The following is a 27382-nucleotide window of genomic DNA, read 5'->3' as shown; positions in this document are numbered from 1 at the left end:
ACTCCACACAGGGAACCTGTAGTCTGATTTGAGCCCATGATCTTCTTGATATTAGGTGAGAGGGCTCACTACCACATCACTGTGCAACATTAGAGCAAAGGGAAGAAAGCACATACGAGTATTATTTACTCGTACGTGCTGTATTACTCGTAGTATTATTTGAGTTATATTTTTGGGATGAATTTACAAAAACTAATTTAAATGCTTTAGATGTTTTTAAGTAAAATAAATGCATTTGCTTAACTTTATCTATTTATTCATGTATTTACATATTTATATTTGTTTAACCTTATGTCAGTCTGGGAAATCCAGGATGGATTCATCCTGAGCATGGCGGTATAGTGGTTAGTGCTATTTCATCACAGCACAAATGCCACGAGTTCAAACCTGTCTGGCTTGACTGTGTGCATGTTCTTTGTCTGTGTCTTGGGGGATTACAATTCTCTGGTTTCCACTCTCAGTCCAAACCGAAAGATTGGGTTAATTTGTGACCTGAAACTGCCCATCCCTGACTGTGGATGTCTGTTTGCCCTGTGATTGTCTGGTGACCAGTCCACAGTGTGCCCTGCCTTTGACCATCAGCTGCAGTGCACCACAACCCTAGACTGGATATCAGGCAAGAAAATAACTTGAAATATTTTTGTGAGCAATTCAAATTGAACAAAGAAGTATTTTTAGCATGAGGCACGCCAGCTGGGATGTAGATGAGTGCCAATCAAGTTACGATAACAAAAGAGACATCACCAAACATTTGCACAGAATTAGAATTTTCTTCATCTCAGAAGGACAGTGATGAAGAAAAACTGTTTTTGTTTCACTTTTTTAAATGAAATGTAAAATAAAGTGAATTAGTAAAAGTGAATAAAGTGTTATAGAAGCTGTGCAAAATGCGTTTAAACTGTATATTGTAATGAATATTTTGCCCTCATGTAAGACGATGCAGTTTCGCTCTGGTGTCAATAAAATATTCCATTCCATTCTATTCAACAGCAATGCGCGCGCACACACTGAGACGTATGCACGCGCACGCTCTCCTGTGCTGCCGTGGCTCCTCTCTGTTGAACCAGCGTTAGTGGGCGGGGCTTGTCAGGCAAACCAGCCAATCAGGGGTCCCCACGACCGGTCGGCTGAAGTGTGTTGCGCCGCTGTCGGTGGCTGCTGGCAGGGGGGAGAGCAATGCTGAGCGGCGGCATACCGCACATGGGACCGAGCTGATAAAAGAGAAATATTTAACCAAACAACACCAGGTCCGAACCCTGCGGGACACAGCGACAGAGAACTTTTTATCCGGATTCAACCATGGTTTCCATTGACCATGTCGCTCACAAAATACTGACTTACATTCCGTATGTTTTTGTTTTGATGGACATGAGATATGAAGGTAAGGGGCTGACTACACGTACTCTGCTGTCCAAACTACTGAAAGCCCCCAACGAGCTCCAGGTTTCCGTCATTATCTTGGACTTTGACCATGTTTGAGTCAGTCGTTTGTGGTCAAGCTAACACTGAGCTTCTGATGTCAGTTACGTTAGCTTGCAAAATTGCTAACGCTGTTAAGCTAGCTAATCACTTCCAGTGTTCTCCCAGGGAAACTTTGATCGGGCGTATTTGTCATTTAAAGTTATATTCCTGTTTGTGTAATGCTACGCGTTGCTACGAGTGAACCTGTGTCGTTTATTAGTTCTGTTTCGTGCCACTTGAACTAACTTGGTACGTGCCTCGGTTATTAGCCACATGTCAGTCCGTCATGATGACCCCCCGTGAGGTGATCTGTCAGAATTAGCATAAAGTGTTACTGTAGGAGTCTGTCACCGCTGCTCCGGTTTACCTGATTTGACGTCTTTCCAGGGGTGAAATGCGGTAAAGACGGGAGTGTGGACAATCACATGGAGATGGGGAAGAAGCTGCTCGCTGCTGGTCAGCTGGCAGATGCCCTGTCTCATTTCCACGCTGCTGTGGGTGAGTCAGTGTTCTGCTCTCCTGGGTTTGTGCCCCACGGTGTGCTCTCTGAAACGTGTGCACTCATTATTCCCCCATTTGCCTGTCAGATGGAGATCCCAAGAACTACATGGCATACTACAGGAGAGCCACAGTGTTTCTGGCTATGGGGAAGTCGAAGTCTGCACTCCCAGACCTCAGCAAAGTGATTGAACTGAAGCCAGACTTCACATCTGTAAGTTTAATCTAGTGGAATGTGAGCATTGCATCACTTTAGAGTTTGTACATAGATTTTAGTAAGGATTTACTTTCTTTGGAAGCGTTTCTCATTTTGAACAATATCCTTCTATCCAAAGGGATAGAAGAAAACAAGTTGTGAAAACAAACCCTGTGGAAAACTGGTTTGTAATATTGCAGTAGTACATTAGAAACATATTTACACAAGTAGGTTTTTGTGTTGTCTTTTTGAATACATGTGCTAATGGGGAAGTTATTTCAGAGGGAGAGCATCGATCATTGTGCATATATGTGTAGTTGGGTCAATGTACAAGCTTGACTACAATAAAACGCACTGAAATGTTTTATTACACCTAGGAAGTGCTTATTGAAGGGAATATCTGTGAAGAATAAGTATCTGACACTTTTTAAAAGTAAAACAGATATCTTAAGAATCTTAAATTCTTGCCTTTAAAGATCACAGACTTTACATAACAGTGTCAACACAAACATTGTCTTTTTCTGCATGTTGTGTTGGTTGTAACAGCTGCAGACACCCTTTGTGCTGAGAAATTTGCTGGACCTGTCAGCTGGGTTGATAAGTATGCACTTGCTAAACAAGTAGTTTGTGTCTCACTCGCTCACTCACTCACTCTTTCACCAGGCACGGCTTCAGAGAGGAAACCTGCTTCTGAAGCAGGGAAGGCTGGATGAGGCAGAAAGTGACTTCAAAAAGGTGGTAAGTACAAGAATATCTTTGGTGAATGAAATGGCTTTAGGTGTGAGTGTGATGCACCAGTCCACCAGGAGGTGTCAGTGTTGATCTGTAGTCTGAAACGGAATTCAAAGAAGGAATGTTTTGTTTCAATCAGTGAAACTGGAAAATCAAGTTATGCAATAATTTTATTTACTTGGCCTTTTATGCAGTGTATTCATTTGACTAATGTCACCAGTGAATAAAGGAATTATTGTGAATTTAAATGTCTCTGAAGTAAATTATCTATATTTGCATAAAGCGTAAAGCAATGAGAATTTAGAGATCAATTTGACCGTACTTTTTTTCTTATACTCTGAGGTTAACTTGCAGTGGATTCACCCTCTTGAGTAAAACCACAGCTCGAAATTAAAGCCTTCAAACTCCATGAGACCTAACAGAACAGGACAACCACCTATCCCTCTGGCATTTTCGCTTGATATTAATATCAGGGAGCTCATTTGAGTATGTTTTTAAAGTGCTGTTTATATGTTGGACTTGGAGACTTACTGAAGAAAAAAGACAACCTTTTATTTGCTTATAAGATTTAGATTCTGATTATTCATGACTTGTCTGTAATGAGTTTATGTGCCTTTGCATTTTATTTCACTAAACACACAGAAAACAAACAAACGTTTGACTTGATTCTGCTCAGGCTGAAGGTCAGAGTTAAGTTTTGGACTCAGTTTGGCAGGTTTTAAATGTGAACCCCCTGGTGACTAATCTGGAGGAGGGTCATGCGCTACAGGCTGCTGGAATCTGTGATTAGTGTTTCAAATACACTCAATTTCTGGGGCTCTCTAAGGCAAGGAAATTCTTGTAAGTTTAATCAAGTGAAATGCCTCCTCCTTCATTAAAGCCGGGACCTGCAGAATCCAATGCGGGCCTCTGTAGCTCCACGTAGACGGCATTTTAGGGGTATAATGTCAAGTGATCTGTCCAGAGGTTCAGGCTGACTTGCTGCTTCAGCAGTCCCACAACACTGGCCTCATGTAATGCACCACATTTATGCATCACACTCTTCCCTCAGCTGAGCAAGCAGGAAGCGTTTTAAGGCGAGCAGGTCTTTTTGTAAGGGATGTGCCATCAGCTGTGATCAGACTGCGATGACCTCCGTCATGATGAGGATAATAATAACGTAATGGATGAAGGGAATAGTAAGCACTGCTCACATATAGCTTCGGCTCTCCGGAGGCACAAGTTGGCACCAGAAATTCAAGAGCTGAGGTTGGAACACATTAGTGAGAGACTGAGCTCAATTGTCTTGTGATTACTTTCTGATGTACCATCTCCACGCGAGAATTTAAGAGTGCTGCAGGGATGATGGATTGGAAGCACCGGCTCTATACGTTTTGATAAAAATCAGGCCTGTTTTAATGGATTCTTGAATGTTGCAGATGGTAATATTTTGATCTGCAAGGTAAAATTCACCACTAGTTTCTTGATTTCCTGAAATAAAAGTGGAGTTAGGCATTTGACTGCAGCAAGGCTGTGAAGGCAGAATACATATGTCGATGGAACATCTGTGAAAATCAATGTAGTTTTATTTAACCACTTGTTGTAAAGTGTGCAGTCACATTGGGTTCCCATGAATCCATTTCCATAAACTTTTAACCTTTGAGAACATCGAATTTTATTTCAAGGCTCATCATAAAAAAACTTATTTCAGAAATCGATTTTAAGAAAAGAGAACAAGAGGTGCCAAAATTCTCACACTTCCCTATTCTAGAAGTCATCCCTGCAGCACTCTGTTCCTCCTGCCCTGAATCTACTTTTTTTTTTTTCCCCTTCTTCGTTTAAAATGGCGGTTTGTTGAGCGCACGTTGTGATGCTTCCTCTTCCAGCTGAAGTCCAACCCCAGCGACAAGGAGCAGAGCGAAGCCCACAGTCAGCTGACCAAGTCAGACGAGCTCCAGCGGCTGGTGGCTCAATCCCGCAGCAGCTTTAAGAGCAAAGATTATGCAAGAGCTACTGCCCAGCTCGACACCATCATCGAGGTGAGAGCTAACTCTTCAGGTCTGCCCAGTTTTTCCCTCAGGCGTCGCACCCTCCTGGTGTCCAGACGGCAGAGCGTGTGACGATAAGAGTTTTTTCAGAGTTGTTGTCCGTACGTTGCAGACCTGCGTCTGGGACGTGGTGTCTCGCGAAATGCGAGCCGAGTGTTTTATCGAACTGGGAGAGATGGGGAAGGCCATCAGCGATCTTAAAGCGGCGTCCAAGTTAAGAAATGACAATACCCAGGCCTTCTACAAGCTCAGCACCATCTACTATAACCTCGGAGACCATGAGATGTCCCTCAAGTAAGACACGCATAATAACTGCTTCTTCAGCACAAGAAGTCCTTTTTACCCACACAGAGCTGTATGGAATATTCATTCCCGGTATAACTCGCACTATCATCTCATTTCTAATGAACGGCTTCACCAAATGTTGTTAGTGTTGTTTTTGTTGGCACTGCAGCACATAGATCAAGTAACGCTTTGACTCTTTCCCCGCTCCTCTTCTCCTTTGATCTGCAGCGAGGTGCGCGAGTGCCTGAAGCTGGATCCTGATCACAAGCAGTGTTACAGTCATTACAAGCAGGTCAAGAAGCTCAACAAACAGATTCAGTCTGCGGAGGAACTCATACAGGAGCAGAGGTAAGTGTGGACGGGGCGAGACGGGGGCTCAGACTGCCAGCGCCTGGACTGGAAGACGACTCGGCCTCTTATCTTTGTTTTCTTTCTCTTCTCCGCGAAGCAGAAAGCTGCGTAGAGGAACTTCAAAGAGCAGTTTGAGGGCTGAAAATCGGGCTTAATGTGTAGTTGTGGTGGTAAAAGTTTGAGCTGTGCCTGTTCCTCACAGAAATAGAAGTACAAATGTGTGTGTGTGTGTGTGTGTGTGTGTGTGTGTGTGTGTGTGTGAGTGAAGCAAAATAATGTCCCGTCTGAATCCCGGTGGTTACATCAGCGGCAGAATGACGGCTTTCTTATCCTCAAGCACCCCCACTTCCTGGTTTTACAAACAGGCATGCAAATCCCATCTGAATGTGAATGGATGTCGCACCACGTTTGACACACTTAAGGCTTTTTTTTCTTTCTTTCTTTCTTTCTTTTTCTCCCATCCACAAGACTAAACAGAGAAAATAAGAGTGGCGAGACGTTTGTGGAGGCAGCGATCCACGTTGCGTTCTGCTGGGTTTCCCAGAGTCACATCATGGTTCAAACCTGCTTTCTGATACTTCCAGGTATGAAGACGCAGTCAGTAAATACGAGCAGGTGATGAAGACTGAGCCCAATGTCCCGCAGTTCTCACTGCTCGCCAAAGAACGGATCTGCCACGCGCTAACTCAGGTAACTGCTTTTACAGCCACCCTTCATCGATTCACTCCAGGCTTTACCTATTTATTTTCTGTTTTTCCTCCATTAAAACATGAAATCCTGTTTCCTGTGTGGTGTGAGCAGGGCCAGCAGGCGGACAGAGCCATATCGGTGTGCAGCGAGGTCCTCCAGTCAAACCCAGAGAATGTTAACGTGTTGAAGGACAGAGCAGAGGCTTACATCCAGGATGAACAGTACGAGGAAGGTAAGAAGAAACTCCACGTGTTTTTCGGCAAAAAGCATGATGCTCCTTGTTTGTCGTCTCGGAAACACGTTGAAAGAATCTGTTGAATCGGTCCACACATTCAGCAGAAGATGAAGCGATTCCTTTATGGTGGCTGAAGATCAGGGTCAGCGTGACCTGTCGCGTCCGCCGTCTGTCAGTCCTGTAGCGAATTAGAAAACATCTTCCTGTGCCTCCAGTGCCGCTCTGGATGCACACAGTTTATCAGCTCCTCTTGGACACGATCATTTTCAGCTGTGAATGTTCTTTTTTTGTTAAACCTGAATTGAAAGAAAATCGTGTGGCTACATTAACTTTGACAGCATGAATTTCAAATTAATTATAGGTCATTGGCCGGACAGCTCATTGTGATCTTATGTAGGCCGGACTACTAAAATGATAGAGTAATAAAGACAGAAAAAACATTAATATCAGCAGTGAGCAAGCTCTACTCTGGAAGCTGAAGGTTTCTCTTACTTTTAAATAAATCAGATATCTGTGTATCCTAGAAATGTTCTCTTCAGGTGCACTTTTTCCAAAATCTGCTGTGAACAACTTGAAATTTCATCCAAATATCTTCAGTTCTACTTTCCTCCGTGACGTTTCCTCAGCACAGATCTTCTGACCTTTCTGAGTAATGTGAGAAAAGTCTGTCGCCTCTCAAGCCGCAGGGGTTCTGCAGCTTTTCACATGCATGTTTCCACGAACTCCATCACAGTGTGGCTCAATTTGTTTTCAGTGGAAATTAAATTTAAATACAGTGACTGCAGTCCAGCACTCTCTTCACAGTAACAGCTGCGGCATTTTATTCCAGGTTGTAAAACGTCTAAAAAGCTGTAAACCTCCACCTTTGGTCTCTCCGTGAGGGTTTTGGTCGTCATTGATTCTCGTACGTCTCTGAATTTGCAGCAGCCGCCCACTTTTTTTTTTTTTTTCCCGGCGTGTCCGCCTCCACTTCTGCATCAGCCGAACCTCAAGGTGCTCAAATGTCACCGACTTCAGAAAGAAAGTTTAGTGACCTTAACCGAAGAATTAATATCCCGGCCGTATGAGCTTCTCTCACTGAAGTCTGAAAACACTTTGTTCCGTGGCGTCGTGGAATCCTTGTGAGGACTGGAAGCTGCAGATAAACATGACGGAGGTCAGGGAACACATCTCAGCAGGGGGCGAAACACGTTTTCCTTGTTTACAATTAAGAGGACTGGAAAATTTTACTAATTCCGTTTTTTTTTTTTTTTTAAATGGTATCAGTCGATACACTGTACCTTGGATAGAAAACTGGAATTTACATAAAACCCTTTTTGCTCAATCACAAATAGCAGCGTCTTAAATTAAACAATTATCTCCTTTAGTTTAACGCCAGAGTGGGAGGAACATTCGAAACGCCTCCCGGTATCAGCTGCTCCCTTCCACGATACAGCTAATGGCATTTACAACAATGAAGGAACGTTGGATCAATTCTTCTATCAAATCTGGTTACTTTAAGTGAGGCATACAGCAGGGCTGATCAATGGGATTGCCAATACATTCCGTGCTTGTTCCTAATAAAGTGAGGCTAAGTATTTATTGTAAATACCTGTTTTATTGAGGCACTACTTCTGGTAATTGGCGTCTTTGCATGCTTCTGACACAAGGGGTCCTAGTAACACTGCAACTTCACGTCACTGTGAAATCTGTTGAGTGTAAATGAAGCCGAATTTAAAAGGTTTAAGTCGTTTTTAATCGGTTCATTTATGAGAAGCTGTTTGTCTACTGTAAACTAACCCTGGCAGAAGAGGGGCTGACGCTCCTCTGCTTGTGGCTAAATTCATTCTAATCGATAAATTTCAATAAGTGAAGGTGTTTTTAAAGGCAGCGAGACACTTTAGATTCATTTGGTTAAAGCGTGTAACCCGCCACATCTTAAGCCTGGAAAACGAATCATCAGCTGTTGAGGACTTATCTCTTATTTCTGAATCGGCGTTACAACAGGACTGCTGCTGGTTTAGCGAGTCTGCAGAATGTTTTTCCCTCCAAACAGAAAGCTGCTCGCCGCTGGTTTTTCCCTCAAACACCCGTCAGAACCCGGCACTCCTGGTTATCCTAAAGCCCTCGGTGTCTGAGGGAAGATTTACAGTGAAAGTAGGGTCACCTCCACCTGCTGTCCGGGAGCAGATGCTGAAATTGATCAATACTGTCCGTACTGATAAAGATATTGGCAAAATGTAAAGTGTTCGTGAAAACTGTTGGGTGTGTTCAGATGCTTTAAATGCAACTTTTCAAAAACTGTCCATTTCTGTGGAAACACAGTTCTTCACCTAGATGGACAACAACAACAACAACTGCTGCCAATATTCAGTTGCTTTTCAGCCCGCTGATTGTTATAGTTGGGAAATATGGTCGTATGTCTCTGTTTTTACAGTTTATCTTCAATCTTTCTTCCTGCATATTAAAACTCAACCCTCGCCGCCTTATTGGTGACAGGCGGATTATTAATGAATCAGACGGTATCTGTAGCATCCAGCAGACATTATTGACATCGTCAATCGGCTTTTGGCAACAAGGAGGCAAAAAATAGGAGCAATTTCAAACAAAGGTCACCGGCTGAATTTGGATCAGTGATATTAATTAAATGTTGCACACCTCATATTGGTAAATCCTCACGACGTGAGCGCACAAAGCTGAAAGAAGCAAGAAAAGGAGTTTTTAGCTTTTGAGGAGAATTACGTGCGTGAATCTCTCTCAACAATCACGTCAGTATAAAATGAGAAGACACAGCTTGAGCTGCTGTTTAAAACTCTAAAGTACCGATCGGTGAATTTGTCCCCCATTCACGGCTCTTTATGAGATCCATCTCAAAGCCATTGTAAAGACCGCCATCAGTCAAGACGGGTCAGCTTAAAAGTAATAACCCTGGTCTATGAGATGGCCTCAGACCAGCGGGAGACGCCAACCCAGTGTGTGTGTGTGTCATAATTATAATGGCGGTGGTGGGGGGTTCTACCAGACCTCATGCGGGCTTTTAAACTGTCAGAAGACACAGCCGTTGGATTCACCTCGGTACACCTCACAGGGTAAACAAGCCTCAAAGCAGGCAAACGTGCGCACACAAACAGCCTGGAGCTGCAGCAGCACGATCCGAAGGTAATGGGCTTTACCAAGGTGAGGGCTCCACTGGAGCTCGGCACCAGGAATCCTGAAAGGATGCGAGCGAGACGCCGGCGAGAGCAGATTATGTAGGTCGCCTCTTCTGTCGGCGTCGTTATGGTGGAAATGGAAAAAAGGCCAAAATGGCTTCAATAGTTTGGTTACAGTTCCAACAGGAATCATTTAGTTTTCTGAAAACCTTTTTTTCACCCCACGTCTTTTTTTTTTTTTATAACACGGTAATCCTCACATTGCTGGAGGTGATCGGACGCCTGAGACAATACACTGTCAACGGGTTCTGTCTCTTTTTTACATGCAGTTCTTCACAGGTGGTTATTTTTAGAGATGTACCTGTATTACAGGTGCAGCCGCCTTCTCGAGTTCCAGCTCGAAAAAAAACAAGTGAATCATCAAACGTTCCAAAGACTTTGTTTAAATTACAGCATATTATTATAAAAAAATCATACAATTGGGAAAAAATGAAGTAAAACACAGCTTTGTTTTCATCCTCACCTCCACCTGACTGGGCTCTGCTCTGCCTCCTGCATCACATCCTTCAGCTCGCCGCTCCTCTCAGCCGCCGTCCGCTCGGGAGCCCGTTGTTTGATGGGCGAGGGAGGGACGGGGGATCCGACTTTATTAAAGTAAACAGACGGTTACTGTTGGCTGGAACCACACAGCCGTCAGACCGGGCATCCATCATTCCATTTCATGGATGAATGTACCGAACATTACCGGATCGCTGCAGCATGTTGGCAACTGAAAGCTGCTTTTCTCAGGTGCATCGAGAAACCTTCTGTGTTCTAAATGAAATTTACATTTTAATTCTTTAAAATTTCCTGATTTTTAACATTAAATCGGTAAGCTGGTACAGTGAAAACACACACACACACACACTCACTCAGTCCCAGTGTGTGGCTCTCTGGTGAGGAGCTGGTTTTCCCTGTGTGAAGTCAGACCGGGTCGTTTCCCTGCCTCTAAATCCTGCCCGCATGTTTTTTCATTTCAGCTATCAAAGACTACGACGCGGCGGCGAAGCACAGTGAAAATGACCGTCAGATCAAAGAGGGCCGGGAGAAAGCTCAGCGACTCCTCAAACAGTCTCAGAAGAGGGATTATTACAAAATCCTGGGCGTGAAAAGGTGGGAACTGTGATCTGATGGAGCTTTGGGGGAAAAAGTCTCAACAAGGAAGTGTACATTTCGGTATATTGCAAATGATTTCTCTTTAAAAAAAAAAAAAACTGCAATTAAATATTGCAGAATTTCAGTTGAAAAGCACTACACACACATTTCAGGCTGACGTGTTACTGTGTATCCTGAGCGCTGACCCCGACACACACACACACACACACACACTATTTTTAGGTTTGTATTTTGTCGAAACAAGTGGAAAAATCTGCTCTTATCTTCAGTAAACTCTCCGATAACGCTCTTCCCCCCCTCGGTCGCAGGACTGCCCAGAAGAAGGAGATCATCAAAGCCTACAGGAAGCTGGCGCAGCAGTGGCATCCGGACAACTTCCAGGATCCCGAGGAGAAGAAGAAAGCGGAGAAGAAGTTCATAGACATCGCTCAGGCTAAAGAGGTCCTCACCGATCCAGGTGAAGTGGTCTGCAGGGTCCGGAACGCCGCCAGTCGCAGTAAATGTCAGCCTTCTGAGGAGCGGCGGCGGCGGCAAACAGCTCGCTGCTTGTTATTTTGTGGAAGAGCCCTCAGATCGTCTTCGTTAGCTTGAATCGTTTTATTCAGGCCGTGCAGTGTGACAGATTCACCTTATTTACTCAAGTAAAAGGAAAACAATGAAAACTGATCCACACCAGCTTTAGTTTTTTTTTCAATATTTAGGTTTCTATTTGTTGACGTGTGTCTCTTGTGTGTTTTCCAGAGATGAGAACCAAGTTCGACCACGGCGAAGACCCCATGGACCCCGAGAGCCAGCAGGGCGGCCACCACCACCAGCACTTCCACAGAGGTTTCCAGGGCTTCCAGGGCTTCAACCCGTTCGGCTCCGGGCCTTTTAACTTCAAATTCAACTTCAACTGAAGAAGAAGTGCTTCTTCTTTTTTTTTTTTTTTTTTTTCTTTTCTTAAACTGGCGGAGCTGTGGCACATTTTTATCCTTCCTCTCTGTGGGAAAAGGGAGATGACTGAACATCATTTCACAGCCGTCTCACAGACATGGGGACTAAAAATTCAGTGACTTCAATTAAAAAAAAAAATGCACCCTGTTGTTAAATAAAACAACTCCGAGTCTCACAGGTGGAACTTTAAACCAGCAAAGACGTTAAATCCAACACATCACCTTCGTGTGTGTTTCCGCTCTGGGGTCCCAATCCATTCACACCAGTCGGTTTATACAGAGGAACAGGACTATTTTTATATGAATGGAAAATTTCTGAACTGTAAATAAAGAGCTATTTATGTACAATCAACGGATCTCATGTAATTCCCATACGAGCACACATTTAAGGTGTTTATGATAACGGAGGTAAATAAATACCATGGAATGATTTAAAGTGAGAAAGTGAGCAGCTCAGACACTTTTATAGCAAAAGACTTCTTTATTTCTTTAACACCCAACGGTAACATTTCAGTTTGACACAGCACAGTGAACGGCGGACGCACCGAATGCAGCTTCCATGCACCCGGTTGTTGTTTTTCTTAAAGACATGAAACAAAATATATATATTAAAAAAAAAACCCACTGTTGGCTTCAGTCGAGCAGCGAAACCCATTTCTTCCTGAGACAAAAACACGGGTTCATCGTGGAATCAAAACAGAGGAAAAGGAGCACAGTGGAGCCGAGAGCCAGTGGAAAGCAATCAGCAATAAGTTAAAATCTTCAACTCTCATGAGTCTGATGCTGGATATCACAGTGTCGCCCGCCCTGCTGAGCCACGCCTGAGTTAAGCCCCGCCCCTTTAGCGTCAGCTGCCTCACTTTAAAATAAAAAGTGAGTAAAGTAAAGTTTAAAATAATTTGCGAATGACGCAGCTTCACAAATGAATTTAAACATTCTCCCTCATCAAAAACGGTTTTCTCTTCCAATGGCACAGTGGATAGTGGTTAGCACAAGCAGGAGTGCCCAGGTTCGACTCCAGCCCCCCGCCTGTGTGTGGAGTTGTGATTGTCTTTCCGCGTGAGCTGATCGATTCCCTCGCTGTGTGGGGAAACGTCAAGGTTTCCATCACACTGTGTGTGTAAGATAAAGTCACCATTTCTTCTAAACTAATATAGTAGTAACAGTCACAGAATCACTGCTTGTACATAACACAAACACACACACACACACACACAGTGGGTTCAGAGAGTCCAATTAAAATACATATTTAGTCCAATAACTTAAAATTGAGGGACTCTGAATTGTAAAAGATGAAACAGGCAAGTAAGGTCTTAAACACATTTGATTGGATAGAAAGTTAGCCATCAGTCACTCTTTCGTACCTTTACTCCGCCAGATATTCTCTCTGCAGCGACTCCGAATCAAACTGGAAGAACGATTAGATGTCAGTCGATTCTTCGCTTTGGCATTTCAGTGTTCAATGTTTCGAAATTGAAATGTCCGACTGCGAAAGAGTTCGACGTAAACCAGACGAGATCGGCAGAAATGTGCCTTTTGCATACAGCGTCAGTGCAACAGGAGCCGGCTGAATCTACTGGCTGATCTCAGCCCTTCCTCCCTCTGTGTGTTCAGCTCGCTCTCCCGTAACCACACACACTCCGATGCCGGTGCTCGGAGCGCGTCACGGGTTCACGGCCGGCGGTTAACAATTAATTTTGGGGGTTTGGTTCTGTAAGACGCTCTGGCTTCAGAGGCAGGTATGGCGTCTCTGAAAATATCACATCCTCCTCCTCCTCCTCTTCCTGCGGCGGCTGGGGGATGTAACACTCGACGGCTATGTTTAGATGGAATTGTCTGTCTTCAAGCTTCACAGGTGGCCTGCGTGCGAAAGGTGCTGCCTCCTCCTCCTCCTTCGTCTTCGGCGCGGCGCTGGCAGGTACTAAAGTTCATCCCGGCGGTTGTCTGCGGCGCACAGAGGAGGAACACGTTGGAAGGAACGCACGGCGCTAACAGACGAAAAACTCATTTGGCTGAGAGAAAAGGTTAATCATGCAGAGATGTCAGACTTTTAAAAACCGTGCGGGGAGAGAAATCATTCCCCCCCCCTCTGTTTAACCTTTTTGATGCCGTGAGGGAGAGGGGGCGTGATCCTGCGCCGCCGCCGCGTCTTCCCGCTCCGCTCGGCTCAGCAGCTGCTTGATCTCGTTGTCGTATTCGACCCACTCGGGCACGATGCGCGCCGCGGCCATTAGCTTGGGCTCTTTGGTCTTCGGGTTATTACACTGCGGGAGGAACACGGGCGAAACGCATCAGGAGCGCCACCAGTGACACTTTTACCCCACAACAAGCCGTCCCCGGCACTCTCCGCCGCCTAATTTGATTTCCAATTCTGTTAAAAGGACATTAGGCCATGTCTCATGTCTGAATTACCAAGTGGTGACCTATACCACGATGAGGCGATGCTTCCAGTCTACTGGAGCCCGTCCAGTAATTCTCTAAATTAGTTTAGGACACTGCGGGATTGCTCCTCGGTTGTCTTCTAAATGCCAAGTGCCTCGTGGACGTTAATGGCCGGGAGTACGCTGCAGCGGCCGCGATGTACTGTGACGAACAGCCGGAGTCGAGCGCCACGGCGCACAAAATGAAGATCCGACCCCGGCGGAGCCGTTGGGATTCATCAGCGGCTCCCAGATGTGACAGTTTGTGATAATCACTCACACGTTCGTCGTCGCGGGACTTACCAGGTCGATCGTCTTCGCCGTGGCTTTGGAGGCGTCGTCGCACCACGTTTCACACCACAGCCAGTCCTGAGGGAGAGACTTGATGGCCACCTGGTGGATCATGTTGTTGGGAAGGTCCTAAAAATACCGTCAAATATTAATATCCATCCAAAGGAGCTCGACAGACTTGCTTCAAAACACATCAGACGTTTCCTTCACACGGTGATATTGAATTCCCTCCAGATACTAAAAGTTGAAGATGTCCTGGAAAAAAGGGAATATTTCCCGATGGCTTTACAGCCAAAATAAATCCAGCGGTGAAAGGGTCATATATTCTCGCAAATGTGACGCTGAGTGGCGGATTAATTTTCTGAAAAGCCACGTCTAATGGAGAGCGAAAGGATTACCGCCTACGCTCACTTCGTCAGGCACGACGCAGATTCTCAGATTAACACCTCTGTACGAGCTGAACCTGGCGGCTCGGGCAGACGCCGACACCTGAGGAGCCAAACGAAGCCGCGGCGCGCAGCGTCGTCCGCTCGGATCCCGCCGGCTGACATTTGCAGAAAGCTGCGTGTTTTGGATGATCTGGAGCCACGTGCTCGCCGCTTCAGTGCAAACACTGCTGATGTTTTTGAAGGATGCTGAGATCCGTGTGTTAACTCTCAAAGTGTGGGAGCGGTACCTGGTCCAGGTTGGACAGGCTGTTGGGGTCCTGGCTCAGCGCTTGGTACTGTCCTCGTAGTCTGTCTCCGGCTGCGATCTTACGGAACTTCTTCAAATCCACCACGTACAGAGCGCTGGGTATGAAATTATAGAGCAGAGAGAGAGAGAGAGAAAAGAGGTTTCCTGAAAGGGGGAAGCCTGCTCTTTATAAAAATAAAAAATAATGACCCAATAAAGGGAAATACCCCAGGCACATGCCGGTAAGTGTGCTTAACGTGGCATATTAATAAAGCTGAAGGTGTGGACTGTGTGGTCTCACTTAGCACCTATTAGACTGAAGTCTCCCTGAGGACGCTCGCTGCCTTATGTTTTCCCAGAGTTCACTGAAGCACATCGTGTCTCTTCCTTGCTCCTTTTTGTCCAACCTCAAAGAGCTAATCGCCACACCGACAGCCGATCGAGTCACTGTGGCTTTCTGACTCTTCTTTTTCCTTTCCTGTCCTCATTAGACGGTGCTGAAGAGGGGAAGTTGGGCCCCCGTCTCACCGCGCGCCGCCTGATTAGCCGTCATGTTGACAGAGCTCAACGCCACGAGACGAGCAGCCTATTTCTGACCAGGATTTATGAGATCATTTATCATATCCTTTTCATTCCTGTATCCAGAGAGATGGAGAACATTCCATCTGACTGCAGGTGAAGGCAGGACAGACCTGGACTCGAACCTGGGGACAATCTCCGAGGCGAGAGGCAGTGTAGATCTAAGTCCATCTGTATGCATAGCTTGGTTTTCAAAAAAAAAAAAAAAAGTGCAGCAGGTAAACCTTCAAACTGCAGTTCCTACAAATCCACAACAAACTTAAAGCGATACTTCAACATTTTGGCAAATTGGCCCATCTAGGGCAATTCGGTAGTCATTTAGAACAGCATATTTACTTTTTTTGTGAGGGCGAGCTGTTGTTTATTCAGCGGTGAGTCTGAGGAGAGCTTCACGGCGGACATAATGGAAGTGGATGGTACAGTAGCTTCCCTCGTCAAACTCATCAATCCAACACAATCCAACAACCCCGAAACACACTTTGGTGGACACGTTATAATCCCCACATTCACTACACTGTGAAATATTAATGCAAAATTACGAGATTGAGCGTTTTTTTACGAAGATTGCTAAGACGGAACTACTTACTAAACATGGCGTCTGGGCGTAGTGATCTCAAAAGAAAAAGTAGTTCCCAATATTTGCTTCAATGTCGTAATGCTACAATATTATTTGTTGGTGTTTCACAGCGTAGTGAATGTGTGGATTATAACGTGTCCACCAAAGTGTGTTTTGGGGTTGTTGGATTGTGTATTTGATGAGTTTGACGAGGTGAAGCAACTGTACCGTTCACTTCCATTATGTCCGCCGTGAAGCTCTCCTCAGACGCACCGCTGAATAAACAACAGCTCGCCCTCACAAAAAAAGTAAGTATGCTGTTCTAAATGACTACCGAATTGCCCTAGATGGGCCAATTTGCCAAAATGTTGAAGTATCGCTTTAAGAGAGAGAGGGAGGCTCTACCTGATGTGATACTTCCTGTTCCCGAGATGCGACGCCCAGTATCCTGTCCTCCAGAAGCGATAGCCGTCCATGTCTCGGCGGCTATCGCAGAACGGCGTGTAGCCGTAGGGAGCGCCCTCCAGGTTTAAATCCCTCAGCTCTTTCAGATCGGCCCGAACGATCTGCAGGAGGAGAAGGTTCAGAATCTCTTCCGATCTCTACCGACGAGCTGAGAGCGATTAAAGAAAACCCTCATCCTCACCTGGTCGGCATCCACGAAGATGATCTTGTCCACGGCCAGCGGGAAGAGAACATCCAGGAAGAGGATCTTGTAGCCCCAGATAATCCGCTGCTTCTCCGTCTGCTGGTGGAGCCAGCGGGGCCACTTGTACTGCACCAGCTCGAACTGGAAGCCGTACGACTCCGCCATGTGGGAGATGGTCTCCTGCACCGGGAATCAATCACAGGAAACGGAATCAGGACGCCGGCCTGCGTCCGCGTAGCGGCTTGTTTATGTAGCGCGCAGGAACGTACCTTGAAAGACGGAGACAGATAATTTTTCAGGAACCAGAACTTAACAGGTGTTTTGGTGTGCCGAAGGACAGAAAGCATCATGATCCTGAAGAGAGGCGGTGAAACGAGAGCGTGTTTTCAGATCGGGGCTTGAAATGAATGCAGCGTGTGGAGTTTGGAAGGTGGAAGCGTGTGTGTGTGTGTGTGTGTTTGTGGAGCGGTGCGCCGCACCTCAGAAAGCGCTCGTACAGATGGCCCGAGGCCACGGAAAATATGTTCAGAACATCCTCTTTCTTCTTCTCGCCGTCATCCTTCTTTGAACCGCCACCTGTGATGCTGTAAATGAGAGCGAATCAGCCGAGGCCGCCGCGTCCTGATGGATGCATGCCTCTCGCATATTGACGATAAATCAACACGGAGCCGGCCGCCGGCCGCCGCGTTTTCCGCAGAGCCGGGCGGAATTTTAGAACAGACGCGGCAAACCGAGGAGGCTTGTTCCAATGATGGCAGTAATGAGAGAGACGGAAAACTCAGGAAATCAATAAATACAACACGATTTGATCAGTTTACCTCCTGCCGGCTCTCATCTATAGCTCTGAAATGAAATGTTAAAACACATGCAGGAAACATTTAAAAGGTTTACTTTGTTGTTTAACTAATATAAAGGTCCATATTGCAGAGCAAGGAAATATGTGACTCACTTCCTCCATGTAATTTCTTATCTTTACATAGATGATTCAAACGGGAGGAATAAATGAGAAATAAATTACCGCCAGCCAACAGAAGTGACATGATTATATCAAGGACGATGCAATGTGTATTGTAGCCTCACATTAGCATTTAGTTTAGTTATTTGTGGTTTGGCTGAAAAAATAACTTTTATTTTTCTGACTCTCTAACAGACACACACACACACATATCTTTGGGTGGTTTGGCGTTAACGATTAACCCCAGAGCACCTGAAGGAATCCCATGCAGGCACAGTGAAAACATGCAAACTCCACACAAAAAATGCTCAGACTTAGAGAATTAAAGTCTCTTTAGAGAATTAAAGCAGGAATACTGCGTCACTACTGTATGTCTGCTAAATCACCACTCAGAGCATTTACAAAATCTTTGAGATCATGATTTAAATCTGATCTGATTACATACTGTAGAGAATTATTATTATATTATTATTAAAGGAAGACAGTGATATATGGAGATTCACAAGGGCTTGTTGGCACAAGTTACCGTCACACCAGATCATGAAAAAAGTAGACTAAAAGTGGAGTCTGGGGAGTAGTTGATGTACATAACCTCCACCTTCCACTGAAAAGTCACCTAAAACCTTCAACCATCAACCAAGGTGAGCGCCGCTCTGAGCCATATAGAGGAAAAAGAGAGAAGCACAGTGTCGCTTCACTCTGGTCGTCATGTCAGAACATTACCTTCCAGGCTGAATTAAACTATTAAGTTCAAATTTACAAAATGGCGAGCAAACAGATTAACTAAAATACATTTATCCTGAGATAATGGCACGGGGGGCAAAAAAATCCAGAGGACGTCCGCCGCATTTGTGAAACACATCAACACACCCCGAACGGCGTTAAACAGCAGCGGCTCATGATGCAAGGCACATTAAGCGGACGGGAAGCGGGACTCGCGCTGGAGGGTAAACGCGTCTGCAGTCGAACGGCGTGTCCTTGTCTGTAACAGACTGCTGATGAGGAGAGGAGCGTTTCTCCCACACTCGATCACAGCCACGGAGGCGGCCTCCGGGAAGACAGCGGCGAGGAGAGCGGGGGACACTGTGTGTTTCCACACGTCCTCTAAAGCTCACTAGTAAACCGGTCACATCCGCGCAGCCGCGGCACAAAACTCGACGGTGACCCAGGACAATACTGAGCTGAAGCTTTTTGGCATTTTGTAGTCGCGTGGCTGTGAAGTGCGTTCCGCTCCCCGTGCAACTTTTCAAAACAGAAAGATCCTCTCTGTAGTTAAGGAGTTTGGATTCTGGGTAGTCGGCCGCACATCGGCGGCGTCGGGGGAGGCCGGCCGGCCGCCGTCCATGACTAAGCCAGCCATTATGACGGACCTCCAGCACGACAATGGGGCCCCGCCGATAAGCAGCTTTACGGGGTCAGGTGAGAGCCCGTCTGGCCGACTCGCTCCAGATAATCTGGACCTCTGCAGCGGCCCCGAGAGCGCCGCTCGGATCCAGCAGCAACCGCACAAAACTCTCCTTCTGCCAGGGCTTTCAAACCTCCAGCATGAACAGCCCCACTCTAACATCAGACCAGATTCACACTACCACCGACATGGAGATAAATCAAGGCCAAAAGGTTTCATCATTTCAAAAACAAAGATTGAAATGATTAAAATTGAAACTAGATGTTCCAAGTTTTGATCTTGAATTTTTGAAATATTAAAAACACGGGATTCAAAATAAAAATAAGAGGAGGAAAGGTTTTACAGCTTAAATATAATTTCAATTCAGCTCTGGAATTCTTATGATTAAATCATTTATTTATATTTTTCACTCAGGGTTTTATTTTTTTCTGTGCTGAAATCCTGTTGTTGGGTTCATATATATATATATATATATATATATATATATATATATATATATATATATATATATATATATATATATATAAATATATATTCCCCCCCCCCCCAGATCAGATTTTTTCAGTTTCTGACCTTTGGCCCTGTTCTGGCGTGCGGAGTGTGGCATTGCCTGAGAGGGCGTGGCTTGTGGATGACAGCACAACAAAGAAAGCAGGAAAATGAAAATGAATGAATGTTTTAATTTTTTTAATTGAAAATCAAAGCTTGAACATTTAGTTCCAAATTTAATTTTTTTTCAATCGAAAATGTTTTTTTTTTTATTATTATTTTTAACAACCCTTTTGGCTTTGATTTGGCTCCACAGACAGACAAAAACCACAACACTTCCTCAGTTAGACGCCATCTTCTGAACCTGTTGTGACATTAACGGCTCAGCCTAAATGTGTGCAAATCCACAACAAAATAAATCGCTCCATTCGGGACACAGATGTCAGACAGAAACTCGAAACGAAGGCATGAAGGATCCGGCAGCTCTGCTGAGAGGTTTTCTGTTGCTACCTGTTCATTTTGAGCGTTGTGGCGGTGCTGAACTGGACCGTGTTGTGGAGGTTTTTAGGGTTTACCGCAGAGCTGCTGCACCACTGTAATCGCACACGGTTCAGAAACGCTCTCTTCAATGTCTGGATTCAGTTTGGGAAGAAAAAGATGAGCGGCAGCATCCCATCTGAAAGTCCTGTGACTTGTCGGGGAGAAAATGTTTTATGGCGCCGATGTTTCTGAATGAGAAGAGCAGCATGAAAGGGCATTAAACTAACAAGGTTCCCCAGGCTGAGAGGAGCAAAATAAATCCTAAAAGAAACAAACAAAAAATATGGCTTCTCTTCTTTTCCTCTAGGTAAGAGGCAAAGGAGCATAAAAGCCCAAAAGAATGAAATCCAAACATCAGAGACGACCATGTGAGGAAGCCATTTTTCATTTAGTGTGCTTATTGCTCTACAGAGACGAAGCCGCCTGTAAACACACGAGGATGTTGAACAACCTCGGCGCTTCAGACCTACCGATGCCGCAGATCCGCTCAGTCTTCAAAAGGTGAACATCGCATGTCCTTTGCTTTTACTTTGCTCCTCAAAGCATCTTAAAGTCACCTTTGCTTCCCAGGAGACGCTGTTCACAAAGTTAACAAACAACTGCAGATATATGTGATATATTTGCTGAAGCATTTAGTCTATTTCATCTGCTGCCATCCTTGTGCTATTTTAGCGGCGTGTATTCATTTCTGTATGTAGCTTTCTGCGACCGTCACCACTCTGTGGTGTTTGTGAGAATAAAAACATTTTAATTATGTTTATTTTCTCTCATCTCCGACCCAGGATGAATCGTATTGTTGGTTTTCTCATCATTCATCAAGAGCCTCCGCCGGTGGAAACATGTCTGAGTAGGACGTTATGTTTAGAGAATTCAGAGCATTTTTTTTTTTTTTTTTTTTTTTAATTTGAGACTTCCTGGACAAAGACATGATAAATAGATGTTTTGCTTCATGAGAAAACAGGCCTCTGAGTCTGGTACTCTGGTCTGAAGAGAGAGACACGGTGGAATGAAGCCAGAAGAAAGTACTTTTCTCTCCAAATGCAGCCGAATGGAAGTTAATCTTACGTTTGTACATTACAGCCACTTAAGGAGCAATTATTTCTCTTTCCCCCCCATCCCGTTCAACCTTTTTATGTAACATTTTAATATTATGAGTACTTTTATTACTCAAATGCGCCATGGGAAATTAAATGCAAGCATGCTATGGGAACTGGTCTGTGGACCGGATTCACTTATTAGTTTCCTCATCTTTCTATTGAACCACTGTCAGACGATGTCGACCTGGTCAGGGACGAAGCGGGTCATACATGATAATCCAAGTTTTGATGTTCAAACTATTGATTTCATAAGATTTTTTTCTTTTCTTTTCTGGGATTTCTTTGCGCTGTCCTTCCAGATGGAGGAACTATGAAAACATCTAATACAAGGTCTAAGATCAGGCAGTGGAAGGTGGAAAGTAACCAAGGAATGCCATAGAACTAACATAATATACAGTTGGCAGAAGCTACGGATGGAGCCGGCCTCATCATCGGCAGACCCATAAATTGAGGTTGTCCTAAAATACGGCTCCAGAGGTTGCACTCAGAGCGTTACAATACGTCTGACAGACACTCTGCTCCACCTGCAGCTTCTTCCCATTGGAAAGGCAGGAAACCAATCAATTTCCAGCAGCCAGTGGAGATTATAAAACCTCCCCAGTTTTCATTACTGTAAATTCTGGAGCAGCAACACAACAAGACTTAAGATGAGTCACGATGGTTGAGCTTCAGATGAATTACAACAAGTTCACAACACAAGATTTATGCATTTTCAGGAAGTTAAATCAATATACAGGCTAGAAAAACTAAAGAAATCCCATTTACATTTGAAATGCCACAATCATACCCCTCTCTATAGTAGTATCATTACTGCGGGATATTTAATGGTGAGTCTAATCCTCATTCAGCCCTACACTTGGTGGAGTAGTTCACACCTGAAAACAAGCAATAAACACTGCATGCTAATGAGGAATGACAAAGACGCCCCGGATGTTAATCGGATATTCGGCGAAACTGCCTACCTTTCCTCAAAAGTGCTCCAAACACTTCACACAGCAAGCATTGAGTAAGGACACAGGATCACACGGTTAGGAAGTGTCGGGAGGGGGGAAAACACACAAATGCACACACATACCTACAGAAGCACATATTTTTTGCGAGACTAGATCTTACAGCGTAATATCGCAGCCTGGATCCAGGAGAGGAGTAAGATCTCCTGAAATGCAACGTATGATTGAAAGACGGACGGACAATCAGCATGTCCGACGATCCAGGAGATCACACAGTGGGAGAGGTTTATATCCACTACAGAAGACAAGGTTTAGCTGTACTGGAGGAGAGATTACACACCTTGCTATGGAGTCCCATATGCCTTTGCTTTCACTCGTTTCACTTAAAAGATCTTCACTGATCTTGTCTGCCTTTTTCTGCACCTGTATCGAAGACAGAGAAACCAAGCCGACGCGTTCTGATCATACAGACGGTTTGTGACTGGTGAATGGAGGCCAGAGTATTAGAAGTTAAAGAAAAGTGTAACAAGCAGAGCTCTGAGGAGTCTGATCTGAGAATCTGAGGCAGATGTATGTTGAAAGCACGCTCACCCTGACTTTGATGATCTTACTGTGAAAACTGTTCAGCACGACGACGACGTCCCCAGCATCTGCAGGAGAGTCTGTCCCATCGTGCCTGTGAAAAAACAAACAAAAAAACTGATTAAAAAAAAAAAAAAAAATCAGAAAAAGATAAATATATCTGAAGGTAAATTTACCTCACAAAATCTGAGCAGATGAAAACAAATAAATCCAAGTAAAAGGTTATTTCACCTCCACATAACTTTTCTTCACTGGGCTAAAAATATGTGGTTAAGCTGCATATTTATGAACCTAATCTACAAAAAAACCTTTGTGTTCACAGAACGTTTGCTACTAAAGCTGCATTATTAAAAGTGTATATTGGAGTTTATCAGGCCGTGATATGCTGAATGTTAAAGGCCTATTTTTATGAAATCACCAAAAATTGAGAATAATTTTCCAGGGCGTTCACATTTACTTCTCTACTATTAAAAGAAAGGAAATGAGGTTAGTGGAAGCATATCATTAATGTCCCTTTAAAGCTTCTACAGCCATTTACCGAACTTCTCAACCAATCACTCTAATTTAGATTTGCTTTTAAATTGCTCCCTTGAATCCACCACTTAGGAGAAAGACCCTTCTGTGTGTGTGTCTGTGTGTGTGTGTAGTGTGTGAAGTGTATTCACATGTTTTACCCATGGCAACCCAGCGAGTAAAAATACACACTATATGTTCCTCTCAAGAAGGAGACGGCAGCGGCTAATGGACGGAGCCCTGACAGACAGCGAGAGCACACACACACACACACACACACACACACACACACACGCTTAAAAGCCAACACTGGGACAGCTGCCAGGGTCACACTCCAGCATATTCATTACCCTCCATCATCATTAAGAATCACCTTACCATTATTTTACCCATCACTATTTCCCAGCCATGCTGTATGTACTGGTAGATTTAATGAGAAAGTCTGTACAGTATTGACCGAGTAACACTGCCTTTCAGTGTAATTCTTTTAGAACTGATTTGCCTTGTAGGAAACGTGTTTTTTTTTCAGTCAGAATCTGCAGAGCTTGATGTGAAAACACCAGAGAGAGGTGAGTCAGGCAGAGATGAGCAAGAGGTTACGATGCACAACATGCCATTACCACCCAAACGCTTACTAAAGGCATAATTTTGACCTCATCACTATGATAAATGCCCCCTACTCACTGGACCTAAAGGAAACCCCTCCACCCTATATCCCAGCGACGCTTGTTTTTTTTTTTTTTTTGCCCCCTCTGCTGTCACGGCTGCAAATCAGTCTTTAGGGCGCCTGTTAGAAAGCACCAGAGATCAATCTGTATCCCCGCGCTGAGCAGAGGCGAGCGGGCCATCTCATTCATCGCTGTCAAGGCGAGGCGCGGCGGCGGCGCGGGGTTCAGGAGGAAAATGCACACTCTGGGACCGGGGAGCACAGACACTCCCACTACGCTCCGATCGGCCACCTAACCGGAGCAGAGTGCCGCTAACCACAAGAATAATGACACTGCCAAGGTGAAAAATGACATCAACTCTTAGCTTCACCTGGAGGATTGGGGGATAAATCTTGGTTGTCTGATATGATTCCAAAGGAACCGAGGGCTGTATGTGTCCTAAATCTTGTGTGCGGATGGCCAGAGAGGTCCGTATCTGTGATTGTACGGTCATGTATGGTATCGCTGCAGCTACTACTGAAGACTCATATCCCTGTTTTGATTATCAGCAGTTGACTGTGAGGGACCATCATTCTTCCTTATGGTCCATGAAACCGGAGAGATGAGCTACAAGTTCTTTCAAAATGGACAAATTTGATTTATTGTGGCTCAGTGGTTTTCAAAGCGTGGGGCGCGCTTCCTCTGGGGAGCCGCTAGAGAACGTCGGGAGGAGTGCAGGAAAAATAAACCCCAGAATAAGTTTGACCATCTGGTTAGTGGCGCTTTCTCAAACCGACCGGAGAGGAGTCTTTCTTCTATTCATTCTGGGACGCGAGACGGCTCCGTTGCACTCAGTCTAATCTATGCAGCCTTTGACACCTACGCTATCCCGACTAGAAAACATTCTGCCGCGGATATTCTGAAGTCTGAGGTGGATGGCATGGCAGGTGACCGGCTGAATCATCCCACCTCTCTTCTCTTCTCTTTAATAGCAGCCCTCTCCTCCTACCTGTCTCTCTCCGCTCTATGCTGAGCAGAACTCCCTGCACTCATCAAAACCCGGTGCTGCTACAGTGTCAGCAGCTCTCCACGTTACCATAGCGATGGGTTTCATAGCCACCAGTATGAAACCCAGAGGTAAGTGAAAACAACCTTGACGCTGAGCAATATACGAAGCTTCCGAATAAATATCAGTAACTAAGTTCTTGTTGTAAAACATATCAATACGAGTTGGATGTACAAGAGCAGAAAGACTGCAGGACTCACGTTAGAATCTGGTAAATTTCTTCTGATCTTCCTTTACGTAGTCTTAATGTCCAGGCACCGGGATTGGCTTTTAGCTGGAAATATCCCTGTCATGGTGGAAATAGAGAAAATCTGTATAGCAATTAAAAAAAAAATAACAATGATATAAATCTTTCATAGAAGATGGAGAAGAGAGGGCTGCTGACCAGGTTCGCCATGACAATAGTGTCGTACATGAGCGGGTCCTGACTCATGCCCAGGGTGAACTGCAGGCCGCGAGGAGGCTGGCCTGTCGACAGGTCAAAGCAGTGGCCCTCCAGCAAGAGGTGCTCCAGTTCAAATTCCGCTGTGACAACCCCACTCACCTGGAGAGACCCACAGATTACGGGAATGAAAGGACCTCTGAAAACACTTGCAGGGTGAGAATAAAAACCACTGGGTAGTACTAGTGACTAAGCAACACCAAACCTCCTGCAGATGGATGTTGTCCAAGTCGTGGGGACTGCGCACCGCCTGCACCATCCAGCTTTCCGGAGTGATCATGTTGAGAGTGAGGAGCGGGGATTCTGGGAGCTCAGAGAAACGGGCTACGGGCCCTGGAGACACCGTCTCGTTGGCCAAGAAAATCACGTCAGACTCCAAGACGAAGCGGTAAAAACTGCGAAGACAAAAACGATTAGGAATTGATCGAGTGCCAATTACCCATCAAGACAGGGGATCTAATAATAAGAGAAAAATACTGAGAGCAGTAAAATTTAAAATAATAAGCAGGGTTTTCTTTGGGGCGGGGGGGGACTGGACTCCGACAACTATTTCCTCCAACAAGTACAGAAATGACGACACGTTGTGCAACAGTCTTCTTTCTAGGACAGAGGAGACGGGCTCTGTTGTGACAGCTGGATATATACAATTTCTTCAAAGTGAGGAAACTAATATTATTACTGCCAGTGTTCCTGCTCAGCCAATAAGCGGAGTGAGTGTAGCAGCCTGAGCACTAGACAAGTTCCCTTCCTCTATGACGGGAGTAGCTGCAGTGGCTAGCTGAAGGCAACTTTTTATGGTAATTGCTTTTCTTCAGTGTTGCTCTCTGACACGTCGGGAGCGCCGTAATGAGCGCTGGTAACGCGTTAGATTAGGGGAGTTCAATCCTGGTCCTGGAGGGCCGCCGCCGTCCTGCATGTTTTAAATGTCTCTCTGCTTCACTACACCGAAATCTAATGTCATCATCAATCTTGTCTTGCAAGTAGGAGAGACCTAAAACACACAGGATGTTGGCCCTGCAGCGGCAGGATCGAACACCCCTGTGTTACATTACTAATCCCTTTCATTCAGAATGCTGTCTCCTACACTTAAACTGTATTCACTGTTTGCAGGAAGTTCCCGTGACAGAAAGGTGGTAGTCGAAGCAAAAAAAGCTGGTACACCAGAGGACAAACATAAATCCTCATTCAGCTGGTTCCAGGTTGTGAGATAACCAATTCTCGGCTAGAGGAAAAGTGAGAAAAAGCAGAAGAGCATTCCGCTGGTTTCTGATCCGCTCATGAGGAGAATACCGCTGAATGAAATGATACAGAACAAGGTACATGTGTTCCCGCTGACAGGAGCCCCTCCTGGGGTGAGCTATAACTTTACCAAGGTTTTGGGTTGTAAAAAAAAAAAACCACACACAGAACTAGGATGCTGAGCTTTGTGGTTACAAATCTGAAAAAAATAAAGTTTCTCTATGTATTTCCCTTCTCTGGCTTTTAGAAAGTTAAGAATAACAAATGAATTTAAGATAATAAAAATTATCATATGTACTCAAATCAACAGTTGAGCTGGTATCAGCTAAACAGAGCTTTATTACAATAAATACAATATTCCAGGTGCTAATGGATGTTAACAAAAAAGAAGCAAGAATGTTGTAAAACTTTTTGTTACAAAGGTCTGTTATATGTTTTAACACATTATATGCTGGATTAAAGGACTGTTAGTGTTGCTGCTGTAATGGAGACATTCTGGTTGTATCTTTTCTTCGTGTACTGCAGAAGATGGACGGGTTTATGGAGGGACGGTGAGACATGAGGGAGATAATCAGTTAGATTTCGGTTAGT

General features: G+C 44.8%; 2 protein-coding genes across 3 annotated transcripts in view; one reads left to right on the top strand and one right to left on the bottom strand.

Moving 5' to 3' along the window:
• The first annotated feature begins 1299 nt into the window (after positions 1 to 1299).
• dnajc3a (DnaJ (Hsp40) homolog, subfamily C, member 3a) lies at positions 1300 to 12107 on the top strand. The gene is made up of 12 exons (XM_030112834.1): positions 1300 to 1381; positions 1849 to 1959; positions 2049 to 2173; positions 2819 to 2893; positions 4753 to 4905; positions 5027 to 5208; positions 5428 to 5547; positions 6135 to 6240; positions 6352 to 6472; positions 10626 to 10758; positions 11070 to 11218; positions 11503 to 12107. The coding sequence occupies exons 1-12, from the start codon at positions 1300 to 1302 to the stop codon at positions 11658 to 11660; spliced, it is 1515 nt and encodes a 504-aa protein (XP_029968694.1). The 3' UTR covers positions 11661 to 12107.
• A 57-nt stretch (positions 12108 to 12164) lies between these two features.
• The window catches only part of uggt2 (UDP-glucose glycoprotein glucosyltransferase 2), a 36082-nt gene continuing 20864 nt past the window's right edge, over positions 12165 to 27382 (bottom strand). Inside the window, exons 28-41 of one of the 2 annotated variants that reach the window (XM_030112832.1) lie at positions 25758 to 25947; positions 25496 to 25654; positions 25311 to 25396; positions 22894 to 22978; positions 22643 to 22725; positions 22315 to 22338; positions 17346 to 17450; positions 17136 to 17220; positions 16864 to 17046; positions 16623 to 16783; positions 15084 to 15198; positions 14420 to 14536; positions 13795 to 13960; positions 12165 to 13640 (exon numbers count right to left, since the gene is read on the bottom strand). In XM_030112832.1, coding sequence (XP_029968692.1) covers positions 13618 to 13640; positions 13795 to 13960; positions 14420 to 14536; positions 15084 to 15198; positions 16623 to 16783; positions 16864 to 17046; positions 17136 to 17220; positions 17346 to 17450; positions 22315 to 22338; positions 22643 to 22725; positions 22894 to 22978; positions 25311 to 25396; positions 25496 to 25654; positions 25758 to 25947 — 1582 coding nt within the window. In that variant the 3' untranslated portion in view covers positions 12165 to 13617. The remainder of the gene's footprint in view (positions 13641 to 13794; positions 13961 to 14419; positions 14537 to 15083; positions 15199 to 16622; positions 16784 to 16863; positions 17047 to 17135; positions 17221 to 17345; positions 17451 to 22314; positions 22339 to 22642; positions 22726 to 22893; positions 22979 to 25310; positions 25397 to 25495; positions 25655 to 25757; positions 25948 to 27382) is intronic. The other variant, XM_030112833.1, reaches the window with a different exon arrangement.

The sequence above is a fragment of the Salarias fasciatus genome, chromosome 16 (assembly GCF_902148845.1).
Source record: "Salarias fasciatus chromosome 16, fSalaFa1.1, whole genome shotgun sequence".
Taxonomy (NCBI): Eukaryota; Metazoa; Chordata; class Actinopteri; order Blenniiformes; family Blenniidae; genus Salarias; species Salarias fasciatus.
This window is presented reverse-complemented; position numbering and strand designations above follow the sequence as displayed.